We start from the raw sequence: 20890 nt of genomic DNA on the forward strand, positions 1-20890 counted from the left end.
TTTGAAAGAGTAAATTGTGGACGTAATCAGCAGCTATCCTACAACTAAGTGTGCACTTTCAGCTCTTCTTTATCTTCCCCTACAAGAATTATTACCTCTTGCAGAACGCACAGCTCTTGCTTAGGTCCATGAAAGCAAAGTATGTAGAGGTATCCTCAGGAAAAAAATCCAGCTTTTGACTAGATCCGCCCAAATACCATCAAGCTCAAAAGGAAGCCCGATATGTTTTTTATGGGGGTTTTCTACAAGGTACACAATCACTATTTGATATCTTAGTTACTGTTAAATCTCAACTAATTGTATAAATGTTATCAACCTAAATACCATTCCCTGTTTGGTATTCCATCCACTATGCATAAACGTGCACAGTAAACAGTACGTACTAATTAAGGAGCCAAACACTCTGAAGTTACACACATATAATATAAGGAAGGGCTAATAACACTGAAGCAAAACTACTCTCTTTGAATACAAGGCCAGATATAATTTAGAAGCTAACCTAGAAATATACAGCAAATTGTCAAATGCTGTCAGAAGCAGATGAATCAAAAATTCACTGAACATCAGGAACCTTACACTTGTTCTTTTCCAAAATTAGCACCCCTTAGCAGCTTTTTCCCAGATCTCAAACATGAGTCTGTTTTTATTGCTGCTGCTTTCCCCTGGAGACAGCGTAGACCAAAGCACAGAACGTCGGATGGCATTTTCTAAAAATAATTCTCAAATCCAAGTTCCTCTACTTAGACTTTATTATCTAGGTTTATACTCACGCTAAAACCTTCTGAGAGTCAGAATGATTGAAGACATAGCCTCCAACAATCCACATTTTATTGTCATGGATTACGGTTTTGTGAGATGCTCTAGGAAGTTTTGGAAGAGAGTATTCGTCCCGGGTCCAAAACGACCGGTTTGCAGGAACAGGAATTGAACAGCCAGGGCCTGGGAAAATAAGGTTTAAAAATTGAGTTATTTTTTCCAAAGTCTGTATTTCAGCTAGAGGTCAATATCCTGCACCATAGGTGACAAAGATGGTGCATGGCCAGGTAAAGGGTGAAAGCTGTGATCCTCAGTTCTTTGCCCACACCAGCAATCTGTGATGGACCTGGTGCATGATCTCCCATACATAACCACATACTTCAAATTTAAAATTGTTTTCGGAACTAAAATGCAGTTCTAAACTAGATGAATCAGTGATGCAGCAAAGCAGACACTTCACTCTGTTCTGCCCTGCTGTGATTACAGGCGGGCACAGTACATACCCCTTCCCACTCCACACTAAGAGAGTATCTTACAGAACTTAACTAGCTACCGTCTGCCCACAGAAGCCCCAACACAACCTGCAAAAGCTTCACAAGACCCGCTTAGCGGCATGCTATAAAAACGCAAGGGTCTACAGCTATCTTTCCCTCTTCTCATTCCTCTCCTTCTCAGCAATACATTTTTGTGAATTGTTCACTACTTTTTTTTTTTTTTTCCCCCCCTATATTTCTGCTTCTCTTAAACCATTTTTTTTCACTGCCAGGTTTCCTTCACAGTTTCCCATGGCAGGGCAGAAGAGGAGCAGCAAGGTCTCAGCAAAGTAAAAAGCTGCATGGACGCTCTCCCTTCTTCTCAATAACACCCTACTATAGACAACAGAGAGTACAGAACCTGCTGAGGCCTTGGAGAGGGAATAGGTTTATCAGGACAGCCTTTAGACAGTCATAAAAGTGAATCACTGTGTAACAGAGTTACGGTCTTGACTGTAAGTGAGCATCTGCTTGTTGTTGCTGAGTTTCTACCAGCAGTAATCTTTGGAAAGCAGACTGGAATCTTGTTTATCACCCTTGAAAAACTTCTGGTTTCTGAGGTAGAGTGACCATTTCCAGATGTAAAAAAAACCTTCAGAATATGACAGGGGAAGGCACCTTGCATCTCATTCTGCTACTGTTTGTTTTGGGCCTTTCTTCTTTTTTTTTCTCTCTCCATAGATACATAGAATCAGAGAATCCTTACACACTCATCTGCTACAGAAATGAAAGAATGGGGAAAAGAGGGGCAAGCTAAAAATAGAGCAAACATAAGTCCACCTTTGCTGTCAGTGCACAACCAGACTCCAGAAAAGCATCAGGAGGCATTGCACTGCATAAGGAGATGTGGTGTCCCACGTGTGTACAAACCCTGAAGTATATTACCTGTGGCCGGTTTTACATCTGCGAGGCAGAGGCACCCTGTACCAAGGTTATTAGCACGTTCTCCTTGGGATGCTCATTTTGCTAACCTGGATTCTTTCCACAGTGCCTAACAGGCTGTCTGTTCCTGCAGCATAGCTGAGTGGTGGTAGCAGGTGCTGCCAAGTGCTGTGGCTGGTTGCATTTCATAGGAGGCTAATACCTGGATGTCAGTGTATCTTTGCAACGGAAAAAAGTATGTTTGGTCCAAACCGTTGCTAAGGCTGACAGGGCTGACCAGCACAGCTGGACGTGAGAACAAGGCATTTTGTGTGTTAAAACAAGTTAACTAGTGCCACCAGGCTTAACTTTGCTTTAGGTGCACATGAACGAGATTTAAAGTTTTTTTATCCGATGCTTGCACACACAGGCTGGTACTGCTTTGTATGGTAGCATAGTTGCTTTAAAAGGAGTTTTTTTACCAATGACATATGATCTTTGAATATGAAAAGGTAGACGGAAGCATCAGATACTTTGTTCCTAGTCGAAATGCTAATACTCGTCAAGCAGAACATTCTCAAATACTGCCAATTAAACTGCAAGAGCCATACATAGAAAAGGCAACTTCTTAAAAGAGCTTCTCCATGTTAACCAGGAGACTTACCTTGCCAGCCTGCAGAGCACAAACATGCCTTAGTATCATTAAAGTCGCAATGCCCTCTCTCAGGTGCCCCACAATCATCTGTGCAGTAGGGAATGTCACAAGCTTCTCCCTTCCAGTATTTGGCACATTCACATTCAAGAGCATCGCTGCTGTTATTGAGCTTGCACTCTCCTCGGCCGGAGCAATTATTGGGACACATATTGAAGCTGCGAATATCAGGGAAAGAAGGTTTGTCAGTAATGAAACAGATTCCCAAGCTGTACCTCTTATTAACAAATGCAAGAGCGCTGCTGATCAAAAGTTAATAGAGCAGTAGTTGCGCTGTTTGTTGACATGCAAACCAACAAGAGCCGCTCATCTAGAACCTGATGTGATGGACCTGTAGAGATTTATTCTCTGTCTATCATCTGCAGAGCTGCCTCACTTAACGAGCTAAACTTACAACCGCTCTGAAAAACTATCAATATGATTTTTAGCCATTTGTAATGCAAACGAATTGCCTTGAAACGCCCAACAGTAAGTGAAGAATTTAATCAGCGCTTAAGGCTTTTGTGGTGTCTGTGCAATTTATACTTAAACTACTCACAATTACGTGCTATTCTGGGATGTGCTTACCAAAGGAACACACTTGAGATGAATCCCAAGCCAAAGATGTGCCTGTTTTGAATAATTTCTGATTTTATAATATTTGCAACGTAGCTGAGGCAAAACCAGATACATCCTTATTGAAGAACCAAATTCAGAGATCCTATTCTTTTCCAAATTCCAGTTTATATTGGTTGATAAACCAGTAAAACTCAACAGATTGGGATTACTACCCAATATTCTCACTGTTGTGCGACAGGTGGACTCACTGATGTGTATTTGTCAAACACCTATCTGCAGTAGTAACTACAAAGACTGAAAAGACACACATATGCGTTTTTATTTATCCTCTAAAAAAACGTTAGGAATTAAACCTAACGTCGAGGGCATGTAGAAGAAACAAAAGACAAAAAAGTACTTGAAAATTGTTTGAAATGATCAAGGAAGTGAAGCGTTAAAGAAACATTAAAATATCTTAAAGGAACTTGAAAAAGGCAGGTTATTCTTTACGAGAATGTCTGGTTGTAGTGCCATGGCGCAATACCGAGCGCTGGCAGTAGATGGTGGCACGGCTCACGGCATCAGCCAGACTTTCAAAATGCTACTGCTTCAGCTGCTTATGTTTCAAATAATTTTGCAACGGCTCCTCGTTGTCTTCTGGAGCTTTCAAGGGGTGCTGAATGGTCCGCATTTTTCAAAGAATCTACTGTATATTTAAGTGCTGAATAAGGATGAAAGCACCAAGACTAGTATTCAAAAAATAAGCATGCCATTTTAAGGAAAACTCTCCGTTTTGCAAAAAATCAGTTATGACCAAGGATTTCACAGCTGATTTTTTTTTTTTTTTTTTAAAGAAAGATGAGAACTTCTGCAAGTTACACACAAATTAAAATCTCCCAATGCAGCACAAACATAATTTCTATCTGTAGGAGCAACAAATTCCAAACCCATGATCCCCATCAGAAGCAAGAAATTCTATCTCTGCTACTATGACAAACAAAACCTTTCTAAAAGCAGTTGATGAATTAGCGAGTACCCTAGAATTATTTTTAAAAGCTTATCAATGTACTAAATGTACATTAGCAAACACAAAGCGCCTATCTTTAATGTTTAAAATATGAAGCAAATAACATAACAAGACCATTCCAGACTAAAAAGGAGCCAGATTAAGCAATTCAATCCAAGGACTGAGTAAGAAAGAGCATCTCAAAGAAAACTGCTTGAAGATCTTCAACAGTAGGTACAGTTCAGTGCCCCAAGTGAAATGTGTGTGCTTATGCAAAAGCGCGTTTGTGCAGAAGTATCTCTGCAGAACGCGTAAGAGCACACACATGCACAAAATACATCAATTCTGGTTGACTGCATATGATCAAATAAATCTAGTAACATAAAATAAATAATATGATGTCTTTCTGAGCAAACATTTGCCCACGCTTACAATTGACAACTGAAGTTAATGCTGAGCACGTTACAGTTATTAGCTGTTGGAAGGGTATAATAAAGATAAAAATCTAAATTCAAGTATCTACTCATAATTACATGTTTCAATGGCAATCGCTTATTTCAAGGCAAAACTGAGAAAAGAGGAAACCTCCTTTTGCTCAACCTGCAACATCACTCTGGAGTAGTACTACTTACTTATATGTGATGTTAAACCCCGTTAAGTTATAGGCAGCATCACTGAAGAAATGCAGAAGAGCATACCCAGAAGTAGCTACAACTTCTGGTACTGTTTCATTGCTATCTTTCTCAGGAACAATAAGACCACTGGAAAAGAGAAAAAAAAACAGTGTTAGAAATGAAATAAGAGGGAACAAAGCAACAATAGTAAATGCATCAGTATTAACAAAACAATTGAAACAAGGTATTTATTTGCACCTATTGGAAGTATAATGAATTTGTGTAAAGTAATAATCATTTTCATAAAGCAGTGTTATCAAATTGTTTTTCTCCAACAGAACTCCTTAAATATTCAAAAGAAAATGTCCGGACATTGTGAGTATGCATACTTAGCCAACCCTCAAAACAACCACATTCTCAAAGGCATAAGAACCCTCAAGACCCTCTCAGAAAGATTAAACCACATTCTTCAGGGACCACTTTACTAAACCCTCTTGCTTAGCTTAGTTATCTGCAATACAGTGACCACATTACTAACCAGGGAGTGCAGACAAATTAGGATATCAAGGCTACTGAGAGCAGCATTGCTGCTGCCCTCAACACACACAACTTTGGCCTACAAGAAGGAATGGCTGTAGAAAGGTATGCAAACAGAAAACCCCAAAGTAATCAACTTGGCTTTTATGAAAGATAAATGTATACTAAAAGTGTTTAACCTGAGTAAACCTGAAGCTGTCGCGAATTCTGGTTATTCTTACCAAAAATCTACTTTGTCTCCCTTATTATTCTGCCGTGATTTAAACGGGATCCATTCCTAAAACAAGGTGGCCTGTTTGAAAACAGAAATTAGTGTGTCCCAAAAGCATAAAACCTGCTGTACCAAGCCAATCTAAAGGTCTGCTGAGCCCAGTATCACCTCCTGACTACGGACTACAGCAAATGCTTGGGAAAGACTGTGACAAACAGTTAAGGTACGGAGCATTTTGGCGATGTGTTATCCAGCTTCCAGAAACCCCCAGTTCAGGTGCTTTGACCTGGGGAATGTACCCAATTCAGCACATTTAAATAAACCATTCATCCATGCTTCTATGTAATTCTTTTCTCAACTATTTTTACCCTTTTCATGTGGAAAATCTGCAGCAGGGAGGTCAACAATTTAACTCTGCAACGGCAGAGAAAGGACTTCTTACGCTCACTTTACAACAGCTGCCTGATCATCCACCACTGCCTCTTGAGGTCCTCCTCTACAAGAAGTACAATCACCCTTACTCACCATCATCTTGCCATCCACTCTATGAATTTCATGAAGTTCCACCCGACTCAGCACATCCACATTTGTGGTCTTGTCCTAAAAGATCATCGTGCTCGCTATTCCCACCTCATTCATTGCTTCACACTTCTGGTCGCTTCTGGCTGTTTCTCTACACCCTTCCAGCTTCTACTAGATCCAGGCTTTTAGTTTTCCAGGGGTAGTGGAGAGAAGGGAGGATGGTGGGCAAGACTATTTACAGTATTCAAGATTGGACACGGTCCAGATTTATATAATGGTTTGCCAACACACTTGGAGTAAGCTGAAAAGGAGACTAAATGTCTCTTGAAAAGAGTAACTACCACCTCTTTACCTAACGCACAAAATAGTTTGTATCTGAAAGGAAATGTTTATTCTTTTAATGGAAGACTGACAACAACAAAACAAAGACATCAATTCCTCCCTCATACAAAAGACATAGGAGCAGGCATAAACTTGAAGTCTATTGAATTTATTTTTATAAAAGCCTTTATCTAAGCAAAGGGCATTTTGCTTAGATTGATAGTCAGCTGTTATTTTTCTTGTAGAGAACCATCTCTCCCCCAGCCTGGGTCCTATTTTCAAAGGCTAAGTCGAAGCTTTTTGAAAAACAGAGACTCCAAACCCCAGAGCAGAGCGTGTCAGGCCGGGCACGGAAGGCAGCTTTGGGGCTGGAGGCAGCCGGCACAGTCACAGAGCCCCGCAGCTCTCCTGGGAAAGCAGCCGAGCCCCGTTTCGTGCCCTGCCACTTCTGAATATCCGAGAGCACCATCAACTAAAAAGCTACGATGAAAAGCATTTTTCCCCCTGAAAATAACGTACTTTTCCACTTTTGAAATCTATTCAGAACAGAAAGCAAATGCATTTGAAGACAGTTCCCTAGGACAGGGTAAATGAGTTTCTACACCCGAGGAAAACACTCACAGCTATCCACGGCAGCCCATTCACATCGCCTGTAAAGCACTTTTTTGTGACCTGAATTTTTCTGTCCCCGAATACAATACAATGGTGTGCTCAAAGAATAACACAGACACCCAGCGATCCTTTCCAAAAGCTTTTGCTATAGATGTCGGGGGTGTTTGCACCAGGAGTAACAGGAACGTGTTACCTACAGCGGGGTAAATCTGCAAACTGCGCAACAGCCCTTCCTCCACGAGTCTTACAGTGGACAAAAAGATATCTTTCATTTTACCAACACGCCATAAAAAGGCAGTAACCCGATCCCATGTTTTGGCTAAACAATTCCAGCACATTTGCTGATATGTAGCCCAATAAATATTTCCTCATGAAAAAGCCAATTATTTTTTCCTCTTTCAGATCTCCAGGATACAGGATTAAAAAGCAAAATTCACTGCCGTTTTCATCCATGTGTAAGAGGTGCTTGTTTCATTCTAAAATTTGAGGCTTCTGATCTGAAGATGATCTCTCCCAAAAGACTGTCTCCCGAAACATCAAAGAACAAGAAGTCTAATAAACTTCTCCTTGCTATTTGGTTCATAGTTTTCCTCTGTAATGCAAACTGTAGGATGGTACGTCTCCACCACAGGAAAACAGACATCTGAATATAATTCAGGCTAAGGCAAAGTACACCTCAGGGACAAGAAAACATTCCTTTGTTGTGGTTTATTCTTCTTTGGTCTTACTCTTGCAGCACTTATCACTGATATTACAGGGCAATGTAACTGGAAGGCCCTAGAGAGGGGAGAGTAACAGTAGCAAAAAATAAAAGTATAGAGTGAATAGCAGTAGTGAGAGAAGACAAAAATCTCCCCCAATAACCTTTCCTAATAAAAGGACTAGCACAGAGCAATTATGTGTTTTCTCTTCACAGAATCACAGAATGGTAGGAGTTGGAAGGGACCTCTGGACATCATCTAGTCCAACCCCTCTGCCAGAGCAGGTTCATGTACAGAAGGCTGCACAGGAATGCATCCAGGCAGGTTTTGAGTACCTCCAGAGAAGGGGACTCCACAACCTCTCTGGGCAGCCTGTGCCAGTGCTCTGCCACCCTCAAAGTAAAGAAGGTCCTCCCCACTTTCAGCTGGAACTTTCTGTGTTCCAATTTGTGCCCATCGTCACTTGTCCTGTCGCTGAGTACCACTGAAAAGAGTCTGGCCTCGTCCTCTTGACACCCACCCTTTAGATATTTATAAGCATTGATGAGATCGCCTCTCAGTCTTCTCTTCTCCAGGCTAAGCAGACCCAGGTCTCTCAGCCTTTCCTCATAACAGAGGTGCTGCATTCCCTTCATCATCTTTGTAGACCTCCGATTAACTCTCTCCAGCAGTTCCCTGTCTTTCTTGAACTGGGGAGCCCAGAACTGGACATAGTACTCCAGATGTGGCCTCACCAGGGCACACTGCTGGCTCATGGTCAACTTGTTGTCCACCAGGACTCCCAGGTCCCTCTCCACACAGAGGCTTTCCAGCAGATCAACCCCTAACCTGTACCGGTGCATGGGGTTATTACTCCCTAGGCACAGGAGACCCTACACTTGCCTTTGTTGAACAGCCTGATGAAACTTCATAGACAGACTGTAATTTCATCCAGAAAAAGCGATGAAAAGAACACAACACAATGATAACGATCAGGCCTGTGAAAGGTCGCACCTTGAAAACCGTGAATAAATTAGTGTGTGCACAGCATCATTTTGAATAAACCAGCACAAACAGAATTTAAATTATCTGCCATGAAAAAAAAAATCCAATTGGCAGAATCAGAACGATAAAGGATTATGCAAAGCTTCCTTTAAACTACAATCCAGAATCTCTCAGAGACTCAACTCTGGCCAAGATTAGTCTATTTCACAATGTACGGCTTCTATTTCTTTTTATAAGGTTTCAAAACATTTCACAATCATCACTACTCCAGAGCAAATAAATACTCCTACTCATCAGCTAAGCTGTCCAATGACATTATTACTTAGGCACTGGAAGGCAAACCTCTGTTTTGCCCTGAAACAACTTCTTTTTTCTGTGTGCTGGATTGGTAGACCCAGTGGCAGAGTGAAAAACCATCGTGAGGAAACCCGACTTCTCTATCGCCCTGCACACATTGCCTGCCACGCTCTCTCCCCTACACCCTAGAAAAATAGGAATTATTTAAAACAAAGGGCACCTCCTCTATTACTTTTCCTTGATTTGCTATGCAAGCGTCTCATCATTTTCTCCTGTGACACAACCTGCCAGCGAAGCAGAGACCAAAATTGTAAGAAGCTCTACTGAGTAGAAAACAGTCAAAAAGGAAGAAGATGGGAGCCATGCAAGGAGAGGGGGGCAATATGCAGTACAGATCACAGAAAGGATAAAGGCGATACCAAAACATTGGTAGTATGCTGGCTTCTCAATCTATTGAAATGCAACGAGAAACCATTCTCTTAATTTTTAAATTTGACCCATCTGGACATGCACATATGCAAAACACCACCATTTCATCCTTATTACAATACAGTCCGTGCACATCACCATACTCACAACTACAAGAGTGGAAATAAACAAACCAAAAATAGAAATTACAAGAGACTAAAAATAAATCAACACCAAAAAGGAGTGGTGGGGGGTGAAAATGAGGAGACATCCCAAATTGATTTTCTTAAAGGAAAATTTAAGATTCTTGTGCAGCAAGATGACTCCCAAACACAGACTTTTTAGGAAGCAAAGCAATTACAATGACACTTATAAAAAAATAATAAAAAAAAAACTCATTATTGAGAGCTGGCAACACTCCAAAGTACAATTTTTCTTGAAACCATCCTCCCTGGTGGCACTACAGACGGACCCAGCTGCTGCAGCACCAGCACAGGGCGAGCCTGCCTGCCCGCAGAGCCCTCCGCACCGAGGGGGCTTGCCCCAAAAACCTCCTCAGCTCTTACGTGACGCTCTTCCTTCCAGAGACAGGGACAAACCATGAACATCCCAAGATGTGTTTCGTGAGCCATTTAGTAATTTTTAATGATACTGTCACATGGTGAGCGTGACTGTAAAAGCTGCATTTCAAGAGAACACGGGCTGAAAAGCGTCAAAAGAAATAACACCTTTTTTGCCCTTGCAGTGAAGTACTTTAAAAGTTAAAAAATTATTTTAGTATCTAGTCTTGGAGAGACAGATCATGCTACTGGCCATGGTGCAAATGCCTTTTCATTTTTTATAACCTGAAGTCTGTTACCTGTGAAGCTCTGTACAGGATATTTGAATTACGGGGAAAAAAAATAAATCTTACTCTTCAGTGCATCAGAAACAGTTTAAGAGAAAAGAACCAAGAAAGTGAAGAACTGAAGAAACTTTCTGCTCTAAACTTCCTTTATAGGCCTCGATTTAACTTGGAGGATTTATCCTTTCAAAACTCTAAAATAGAAACTCTCTTTGTCCATCTTGTCAAACTGATTTGATGTTTTCAGAGGGGATTACAGGTTTAGTGAACAAAAGCAATTTTGATACAATGCATTTACATTTCTCTAAGAAATCTGACTTTCTACCACAAAGACATTTTGATTTATCATTTCTCATGCATTCAAAGGATCAGCGGGCTCATTGACAGGCTCACGAGTAAGCGTAAACACAGGAACATCATTCAGCAGGTACATTTCTAGCAAAATCCCAAATGCATTTGCTCCTCACCTTACACCGATTTATTTTTTTTTAAATCAATATTCCAAAAGTTATCGTGGATCCAAAGAAAATATAGAACAAAATAATAACTACATTGACAACAGACTGCTAGAACAAAAAGTCAAGTGGACTGCTTCATGAACTGAGCGTGTGCATGATGGACATCTTGCAACACAGTCCAGCACAGGGTCATAATATAATATACCCCCTATCTCAGGACGCAGAATGAAAACTGATTTGGAAAGTGATGGTTGATGGTGTGCAGAGTGCCAGCTCCATCAGATGAGGGCAAGAACACTGATAGGCAAAAACCTGGTTACGCACATGAGCAAAGGTCATCCAGCGCATGCCTTGAAGCAAACAGAGCAATAAAATTTAAGTATTAAACAGTCCCTTCGTCTTCTTTCATAGAATCATAGCACGGTTTGGGTTGGAAGGGACCTTTAAAGGTCATCTAGCCCAAAGCCCCCTGCAACGAGCAGGGACATCTTCAACTAGGTCAGGTTGCTCAGAGCCCCATCCAACCTGATCTTGAATGCTTCCAGGGATGGGGCATCTACCACCTCTCCGGGCAATCTTTACACAGAGCACATACATCCACAGTTTGTTCTCTACTATATGTGCCAGAAGTAAGGACTGCTTCTCCCTATAAGTCTATATAAGATCAGCTTTAAGTTGATTAGCTGCTCTGAATACTCTCGGTAACACAAAGAGTACCAACTCAACATGTTTTGTGCCTTCCCCAGTGTAATTAATCCTCGTTAGCAACCCCTCTGCTGTTATCAGCTGATCATTTGCTCTAAGCAATATAAGCCAAGTCAATAGTGAGGGATAAGCAGGGTTTGCAGGTTAGTTCAGGAAGGGCACTGAGGACAAAGCAGAAGAAAAAGAAAGCCTTTGCATGCACCCATGGCAGCAACGTGGGGTTACGATTTCTAGTAAAGAATTCAGGGAATAGAAGGGGACAACCATATAACATATGAGGAAAAGCAGAAGGAGCAAGGTTTGTTTAGCCTGGAGGAGACGGCTGAAGATGGGATGAAATCTAATTGCTGCCTTTGACTACCTAAGGAGAGATTACAGAGGACATAGCACCAGAGGTTCACAGAAAAAGGACATGAGACAACAGACACAGGTTGCAGCAACGGAAATTCTGATTAGATGTTAGTATAAGATTCATTATTTATTATTAGTGTTATTTTTTAACATGAGGGTGGCCAAGCATTGGACCAGTGGCCCAGAGGATCAACGAGATCTCCATCCTTAAGAGGAATTCACAACTTGACTGGGCAAGGTCTTGAGCAAGGGCCTGATCCCCCTCTGAAGCTGGCCTTGCTCTGAGTGAGGCATCAGACCAGGGTCTCTTCCAACCCAACTTGCCCCACGTTCTGTGCCTAGACCCAAATTTGGGTGCATATTCACCCGCAAGTAACGCAAGGAAGGTGAGCTGCTCCTGTTCTCCGAGGGTACGAGAGCTCACAGGGAGGCACAGCAGAGCAGCCAGCCCAGCAAGTGGCCACAGGGCAACCACTGCCATCTGTCAGCGCTGCCACCACGACCATTCATCTGGCACCTGACAGCAACTGCCAGGCGCTTCCGAGTGGTCTCACCCCCCAGCACCAAGCGTGGAGCCACAGCCAAAGGTCTCGCGAAAGAATGACTGGTTTTGAAGAGGAGAATGCCCCCCGCCAACCAGCGCAAAATGAAAATAAAGGTGCAAAAGCAGCTCCAGTAAATGTTTAGCATGGAGTAAAGGCAAAAACACAACCAACAAAGTTCACAGATGATGAGTGTAGTTTATCTGCTCCAGACTCTGCATTCTGTGCAGACAAACACACTGGATTTCTGTTTACTCCACGTTCTTTTATTGCATTTTTTGAAGCGGCAGATTTACAGCGTCTCATGTTGCCTATGACCACAAACATAAACCAGCAAAGATATTTTTAACCCTGCTTAATAGAGAGAAAAAAAAAGCTTCATGTACAGGACCGGGCTGCCCTGGGGGCACTCGGACTACAAGGAGTTTAGTAAACAGTTTATGCAGACACTTGCACTGTGTAAATGTTTGCATTATGCAAATATTTATCGCAGTTAAAAATTGATAAAACCAATTTAAAGTTTCTCCATAGTCCAGTCCTGAGGATTTCCAAGATCATTTTATATTCAGTGTAAATACCACATTGTGAATAAACATAAACAAGCATCAGAAGGTCAAGAAAAAAAAGATGAAAGCAGTGAAGGAAGTGAGGGCTCAGGCAACTGCTGTAAAAAGTCGGGGACGTAACAAAATCTGAGCTTTGGAGAGGGAGGAATTTACAGTGTTTATCAAAGTCCAAAAGTTTACAGTGTCCAGCTGTACAAAGCCCAATCTTGCAAATCCCCTGGCACAGTGTAAAAATAGTGAACAGTGAAATATGGTTAATATTAAAATGTAACATAAGCCAGGAAGAGATAAAATATGAACATTGCTCTTGAAAAATTATAGTGCGTTTATTTTTGTATCAGAAAAAGATCTTTTTCAACAGATGCTTTTTTGCACTTCAAAATTAGAAGCGTCTGCTATTTTCTGAACTTGGTTTACTGAACAACACAGCTCACTACTAATGAAGATGAAATTCAAATGTCATCTAAAGAAGCAATTTCAAAAATAATTGATTTTTTTTCTGACCTCAAAAACGTTATTGTATTAAACTCACGCCTGCTTGTCCTCAGGCACAGACTTCCTAGTGATTTACAGATGATTTTAAAGTCTGAACCGTAATTGTTAATGCTGTGAACTACTTATAACCTCAATTTAAAAAGCCTATTAATTTTTGGGAAACACACAAGAAACTGCAGGCACAAATCATGATCATTTCACCTTTTCAACAGCATATTAAAAATTAGCTCGATTAGAGCAAAATGAGTCAAGATGACATTTCTTCCTTTTCCTGCATATCAATTCAGTACAAGATACCAGGAGAGTTCTTCCAGGTTTTTGGGGCGAACTGTTTTAGAAGAGAGAAGGTTTCTTCGTCTTCAGATGGGGTAAGAGTAAAATAACAATTCATTTGTGTCCTGTTTTGACCTCAGGTTAGTCTGAAGGTTTACAGGGCGCATTCTTTCATTACAAAACAACTCCGCATTTTCAGTCAAAGAGCCAAAAAATCATGTGCTGTTTTTAATTTTTTTTTAATCAACTTTTTGTTCCTATGCTGATCTTCTCTCATAGATATTACAAGGATTTTTGAGAATAAACATGAAGTATTTTTAGAACTTCATTTCACAAATGAAAGGAAGCACAGCAGAAGGTTAATTCTGGAAATAGTTGATCAGCCGCTTGGAACAAGCAGAGTCCAAAGGGAACCATTAGTTTTTCCATACACAACTTGGGATTGTTTTTCTAATTTCAGCTAAAAGAATAGAAAACATAAGGTGATGCTTGTCACTGCAAGACTAAAGTGCATAAATGCACGAGTTATATTTAGATCTCTTCGTGAAATGTCAACTGGTAACCAGCATCCACAAACTGGTCTCTCACCACAGACAGATGAGCCAAATTCCAGTCGTTCATCAGAAGAACAGATATTTTTGCACGTTTTTACAAGGTTGGCTGACCCATCATTGTTGTTTCTGAACACATTTCAAAGAGCTTAAAAATTTAAACTTTAAAGGTACATAAGGATATACATAGTTCTAAGAGACCTATATGTCTGCAATGCTGATTAATTGGCTTTTGCCTTCTGTCAGCATTGACATACTATGAGTCAAACTTAAGTCATATTCAAACTTGATAAATGGGGCAGTTTTCTACTTCAGAAGGAGCTCGCATACTGAATCATCTCAAGCTCAACCAGCTGACAATAAATTTTTGTCTCTCAAGTAATCAGGATTTGGAAATGAAAACATAATACTTACATGCTACAGTGTAGTAACATGATTTGTTCATTGTAAAAGCAAAAACAACACCTTAATTGTTTATGCTGACAATGACTGCACAAAAGGGCACTTGCTGCTTGTGCTGTATTTGCAGTATCATATATTTAGATTACTGGAACATATTTATACTGCTAGAAGTCACATTTGATTTGGGCTCCAGGTTAAAGAAGGATCGTTGCGTAGAGGTAGATTCTTACCAAGGGGAACTTACCTAAATGCTGCCAGTAAGGGAGCGTAAATTGAATCTCCGTCATATACATACAAGTGGTCCCAACTGCACTCTGTGGCAAAGTGATTGAATCGAAGCCTGAGGATTGTGTTTGGCCTGTAAAAATAAAATAAAATAAAGTTAAAAAAAAAAAAAAGAGATTTGTAATTAGCTACTTGACACATACGGCAAAGTCCCTCCAACAAACTCCTCTGGCGTGAAGCTCTCCTCTAAAAGACTAAAATTGAGTGACTCAGTGTAACTGCAGATGCATCAAACATTGTGGCTTTCTTTTTTGGTGTGCCCGCTCCCCTGGTATTAAGCAACAGATTCTTTACGGTCAGAAAAACTGTGTCCTTAAATCTTTCCCCACCACCAATGGCAGAAATGGAGGAGCAGGCACTGCCAGCCCACTGCTCTTTACCAGTACTGACTCCCCTAACGACAGGGCTTTGCAGGGGTAAACGTGGAAAAATCTACATGGGCAATACATTCACCTGTAGATGTGGCACTTAGGGACATGGTTTAGTGGTGCACTTGGCAGTGTTAGGTTTACGGTTGGACTCTATAATCTTAAAGGTCTTCTCCAACATAAACGGTTCTATGAAGAATCATAGCTGCCATCAGGGAACTAACCAGAGCTCTTTTTCTTGTTCAAGGGATTTTCTGCAGATTGATATGATTACAACGGCCTGAGATCATTTATTTGCCCGGAAGCTGGCAGAAATCCTTCTTCTATTAGTTTATTACTTCTGCAGTACTGCAGGATGGCCCTCCTGAGGGAAGCCCCTCCAAAGAGGAAATTGGAAATATGCCTCACTGGATGCTAATTAAAGAAATTTTCAGTCTTGCTCACCACCTTCTGGGAGCTGGAGAAAACAGGTCAAGAGAATGCAGAGATCAGTCTTCTACAGGATGGGAGGCACTGGGGCTTTACCTTTTTCCAAAAGGAAGGTCTTTGTTTATTACTTGGACTGTCAAGATGCAGTAACCACTCACTGCCCCTCAATTCCTTACAAATGCTAACCAGGTCGCTTGACTTTCTTCTGGAGATGCAGTACAAAAAAAAAAATGGGATCAGCTGAGAATGAATAAGGTGGAAGTCCTGGGAAGAGACTTGCTTCTTCCACCTGAATGCAGGGAGCTGTCCTGGTTTGAGGTAAAACAGAACCAATTTTGTTCAGTAACTTCGCTTCTTAGCTGGGCCTCTTCTAACTACTGAGGCATCAGCTACAAACAATTGGTCTTATCACTCAGAGTGAACACTGTCTGCACAATGTACCGTTAATTTCAGTAGTTAGAGGCCCAGCTAAGAAGCGAAGTTACTGAACAAAATTGGTTCTGTTTTACCTCAAACCAGGACAGGCCCCAGCACACCCTGATGTTAACACCACCAGTCAGGTCAAGAAGAGTCTACTCTGTTGACTTACTAAGTTAAGAGAAGACCATCAAGGGGTCTGATCTTCTGAGATGTATCAGCAGGAAAAAGGTGTTATTTAGTTGATGTGGGGATGGAAACAGTAGTTCAGACAGCAAAACATATCAGAAATTCTTTCACTCCATACAGAGATGCCCACTAAGTCATAACCAAGTAACATATTTTGATACCATTACATTTCACAGCTAATATGCAAAGATACATCTAAAGAGAATCACACAAAAGCCACAGCAGATACTTAATTTAGGGCTCAGCTCAAGGAGGGTGAAAACACCACTAACGTTGTGCTTGGACCCTGAGACAAAAAGCAGCACTGCTTTTTCCTACCCACAGCTGTAGCTGTTCAAAGGATAGGAGCAAGTGATTAGGACCTCTTCAACAGCATTGCACTTGGGTTCACATGAAATCCTTGTTCATCCTAATCAAATAAAGTAATAAAATGTCAACTTGCCATAGAGTCCCTACTTCCCACAGAAGGGGGATTCTTTAGGGCATTATTCTGCAAAAGAATATTTTTTGATAGGCACAATGATCCACTCCAGGCCTTTGAAAAAAAGAGCAGCAGGTGTAACTCAAGGATACTGTCTTGCTTAAAGAAAAGGTACAAATAGTACTCAGCATTTCAAAACTGAGCAGCCTATGACATGGTAGGGGGTTGTCTTCTATTTTAACCGTCTGACAGCTGTAGAGCAGAAAGAAATACTTAATCAATAAAAGCTTTAGACCAAGAACAAAAAGAAAGATATTATCTTTGCTACAGCTAACAACTCATTAAGAGACAGCACTCATTCGCAGAATCACAAGGCACATGGCTACAGGTTCTGCCCCTCACAGGGTCCTCAGGCTGACTTTCTCTCATCTGCCTTGCCTCCTGCTCCTGGGGAAAAATGAAAAGGACGCCCCCAGGACGAGGAAACAGTACAGACACCAACCAGGAAGAGCCGGAAATGATGCAAAAAGGAAATTAGTACAGTAAGGAACACATGGCTTATTTTACATCTGAATTTATCTCATGTCTTCAATGGCACATTTGGGTTGTACCTTTACTTGCTTGCCTCAAAAGCCCTCCAAACACCAGCAGGCTAGCACGGAGGTGAGGGCACTCAGCAAAATCTAACAGCTTTGCAGAAGCTGTTTTCCAAGTCCAGATCTCTCTGGGAATTTCACATTTGGTAGAGAGCTTGGGCTATTTTCACAAGAGTGCATATTTCAGCTGTTTTAATCAGCATGGTTATCTCCTTTCTGTTTACCACCGTCCTCTGACAGCAGGGTACAAACAATTAGAAGTAGGAAAAGGACACCGACTTAAATGCCTGGCTAGGAAAGAAGGAGGAACGTTTTTGTACACCTCTAGAGCAAGTATGATCTCACTTCAGACCCCACGAAGTGATAGTTCTCTAGGAAGCCTCTCAGTACTAGCAAACAAAGGCTGAAGGAGCTGTTATGGTGACATTATCGGGGACACATGAGCAGCACTTCACTTCTGATAAAAACATGAGTCACATTACCCTTTAAAAAAAGAAGTTACGAGAGTTAAGCTGGCTGCACTGGAATTGCTGAGGCTGGTTTGTTTGTAATAACATTCTTGCAAAACATTTTTTAATTATTTGTAATTGCAAACTGGCCACAGTTGTATTTTTACTACCTTCAAAAATTAAGAGGTGTTGCCACTTACAGCATCTAACTTTGATCTTAACCACATTAAAGAACTGGGCTCCTTATATAGTTAACAGTGAGTGGTAGGCTCCCATTTTCAGTGCTGTAGATGGCTCTCTGGAACAGCTTAGCCCTTACCTTTGAATATTCTGGGAGCTTAGGTATTTAAGTTACTCATCCAAAATAAATGTCTGAAGTAGATGGAGTGAATACCAATTCCCCTCCACCCATCAGACCTCCCAAACACAGAGAGAAGACTAAAGAAAAAAGCGCATCCTGGGCTTTTAGTGATTTCTGATCCTCCAAGATGCCAAGAGACCTCAGCTTACAGGCGTTCAACCCAAGTGAAATCATTCATGCTCTCACATGACTTGTTCCTATTCACAAACCTCTCTACTTACAGATTCAGGGAACAGCATGGAATGTGACTTAACACATAGCTGTTAACACACAGAATCATAACTGACCACATGAAGTTTTAGAGACTATACAAATTGATTTTACAGTCCTGGCCTCAGCCTGGTGCTACAAAAAACATATTTCAACAAGTCAGTGGCTCTAAACTGCTGCACCATTAATCAGATGACAGTCAGAGGATATGCACTAAATAGGCTGCTCCTAAAAATCTCTGCAAGAAGCCACTGTAAACAATATAAAGACCAAATACAGGAGGGGAAGAGGTCTAAGAGACTTCTTGAAGTTAGATGATCTTTGCAAAAAGGGTCAATGGTCCCTCTGAAGTCTTCATGGCCTAGTGAGTATAAAAGCATCTGGAATGCATCATTACAGAAACCAATTCTTCATGAATAAGGACTTTAATAGAGTTTTATCTATTTTTTTCATACTGCCAAGAAGTCCCATACACAGTGAATCCCAAACATCTGAACGGCCCACTACAGTAAGTTAAATAACTTTTAGTTCTTAATTTATTTATACAGATGCATTTATTCTTATTTTCAGCATACAGTTTCAATGTGAATGGTATTTTACACAGCCAACCTCTAATTCAGAACTCATTTTGGAGGGCCCAGTTGCACAAAACCCCCAAAACTTATTTACCAAGAATAACTATGTGCTGCCCTACCCAGTTTCAAGAATATCAAAAAAGAATCACGAGATCTAAAAATACTCAATGAAGATAAACCTCACCTAAAGTCACAATAAGCAACACTAAACCCCAAGATGCTTCCTACACTCACCTTCCTTCAATGAGCCAGGTGCATTTTGTTTTGTACTTGTAATTTCCAGGCCCATCGGTTACATACCCTGAAGGTCCAGTGAGTCTGTAAACAAAAAAATAAAGACAAGCATCACTCTCTGATGGTATTAAACATTCATAAAGGATTTCCTAAATTTAGAAGACTTCATTAGAAATTTGAAATCCATCATTAGATTTTCATTTACTTAAAAGCCACTACAAACCAACAACAATGCAACAAAAAACAAGAGGGTAATTGGCATTCTCCTGTTAAACTCTGTATACGCTTTCTGATGATTATGCTTAAAGAACAACAGTTGAGAGCGATGGTTTCTCTACCAGATTGATGATACTGTTTCAAATCAGCACCCTAGAAAAAAAATAAAAATAAAAAAAGACCTTCCTCCACAAACAAAGACTAATACACAGACTAATACCACAGAGCCAGCAAAAGGAATTCCTAACAGAAAAGCTGAAGTTATTCTGAAATTATTTATTTACACAAACTACCCAATTCTTGCAAGAAGTTCAGATGCAGTCCATGGCCCATCCTGTATCTGACTCTTCACAAAGTCCTTTACGGCCTCCTGAATGGAGGACTGATCCCCATAACCATCTAGGGCAAAGTAAGATCTTAATTCCTCATGCATCAATGGCAGCATAACTCAGGATAACATCAGACAATGGCTGTTCCAGGCATCCCCCACCTTCGGTAGCATGTTCCCATCCCCATGTCATAGAATCATTTTGGTTGGAAGAGACCTTTAAATCAAGTCCAACTGTTAACCTAGCACTGCCACCACTAAACCATGTCCCTCAGCATCACTTCTACACGTCTCTTAAATACTTCCAGGGATGGTGACTCAACCACTTCCCTGGGCAGCCTGTTCCAATGCTTGACAACCCTTTCAGTGAAGAAATTTTTCTTAATATTGAATCCAAACATCCCACATGAAATGATCGAAAGGAGCTGAGTGGTCCCCACTGCCGGGATGGTGCTAGGACTACCCTATGAACTTCCCTTCCCCTCTGCACCTATAAACAGGAGGTGACAACTTGACAGTAGCAAAAGACTCTGGAAAAGGATATAAAAGCAGAAAGTACAATTGCAATCATCCATCCCAGGATACTCAATGAATGCCAGCACTTAAAACCATTAAAAATTCAAGATGCCACTGAAAGAGAGAAGGGAATAAAGCCAGCAGAGGACTCATTTTTGTCAACATCTGCAAAACATTGTACAGTGCAAATTGTAGACAACTGCATTTATCTAGACAGTGCTTGCAGGGATGTCCAAACAAGCAGCAAACCCAGTCTGGAGCTCAGAAGGGTGTTTGATGAAAAGTTCACAACAGATTTCAGAACTATGTTCAACCCTTTGTTGTTGTATGAAGAAAATTGATATTCATGCTCATTACTTGACATCAGTTGTAATGAGCACGAATACAGATACTGAGCAAAGCCATGCAAAACCTGCTTTCACGTTTCCGTTACTCATACTTAAAATGCAACAATCAAACACATCCACACTGTAAGATAAAATGAAGGTAGCAATATA

General features: G+C 40.9%; 1 protein-coding gene across 1 annotated transcript in view; it reads right to left on the reverse strand.

Annotated features, from left to right (window-relative positions):
- Positions 1–20890, reverse strand: part of ATRN (attractin) — a 154851-nt gene that overhangs the window by 101212 nt on the left and 32749 nt on the right. The window contains exons 2-6 of the mRNA XM_082482218.1: positions 19334–19417; positions 15044–15157; positions 5038–5166; positions 2815–3020; positions 771–939 (exon numbers count right to left, since the gene is read on the reverse strand). Coding sequence (XP_082338344.1) covers positions 771–939; positions 2815–3020; positions 5038–5166; positions 15044–15157; positions 19334–19417 — 702 coding nt within the window. The remainder of the gene's footprint in view (positions 1–770; positions 940–2814; positions 3021–5037; positions 5167–15043; positions 15158–19333; positions 19418–20890) is intronic.

The sequence above is a fragment of the Vanellus vanellus genome, assembly GCF_965231255.1.
Source record: "Vanellus vanellus genome assembly, chromosome: 4".
Lineage (NCBI taxonomy): Eukaryota > Metazoa > Chordata > Aves > Charadriiformes > Charadriidae > Vanellus > Vanellus vanellus.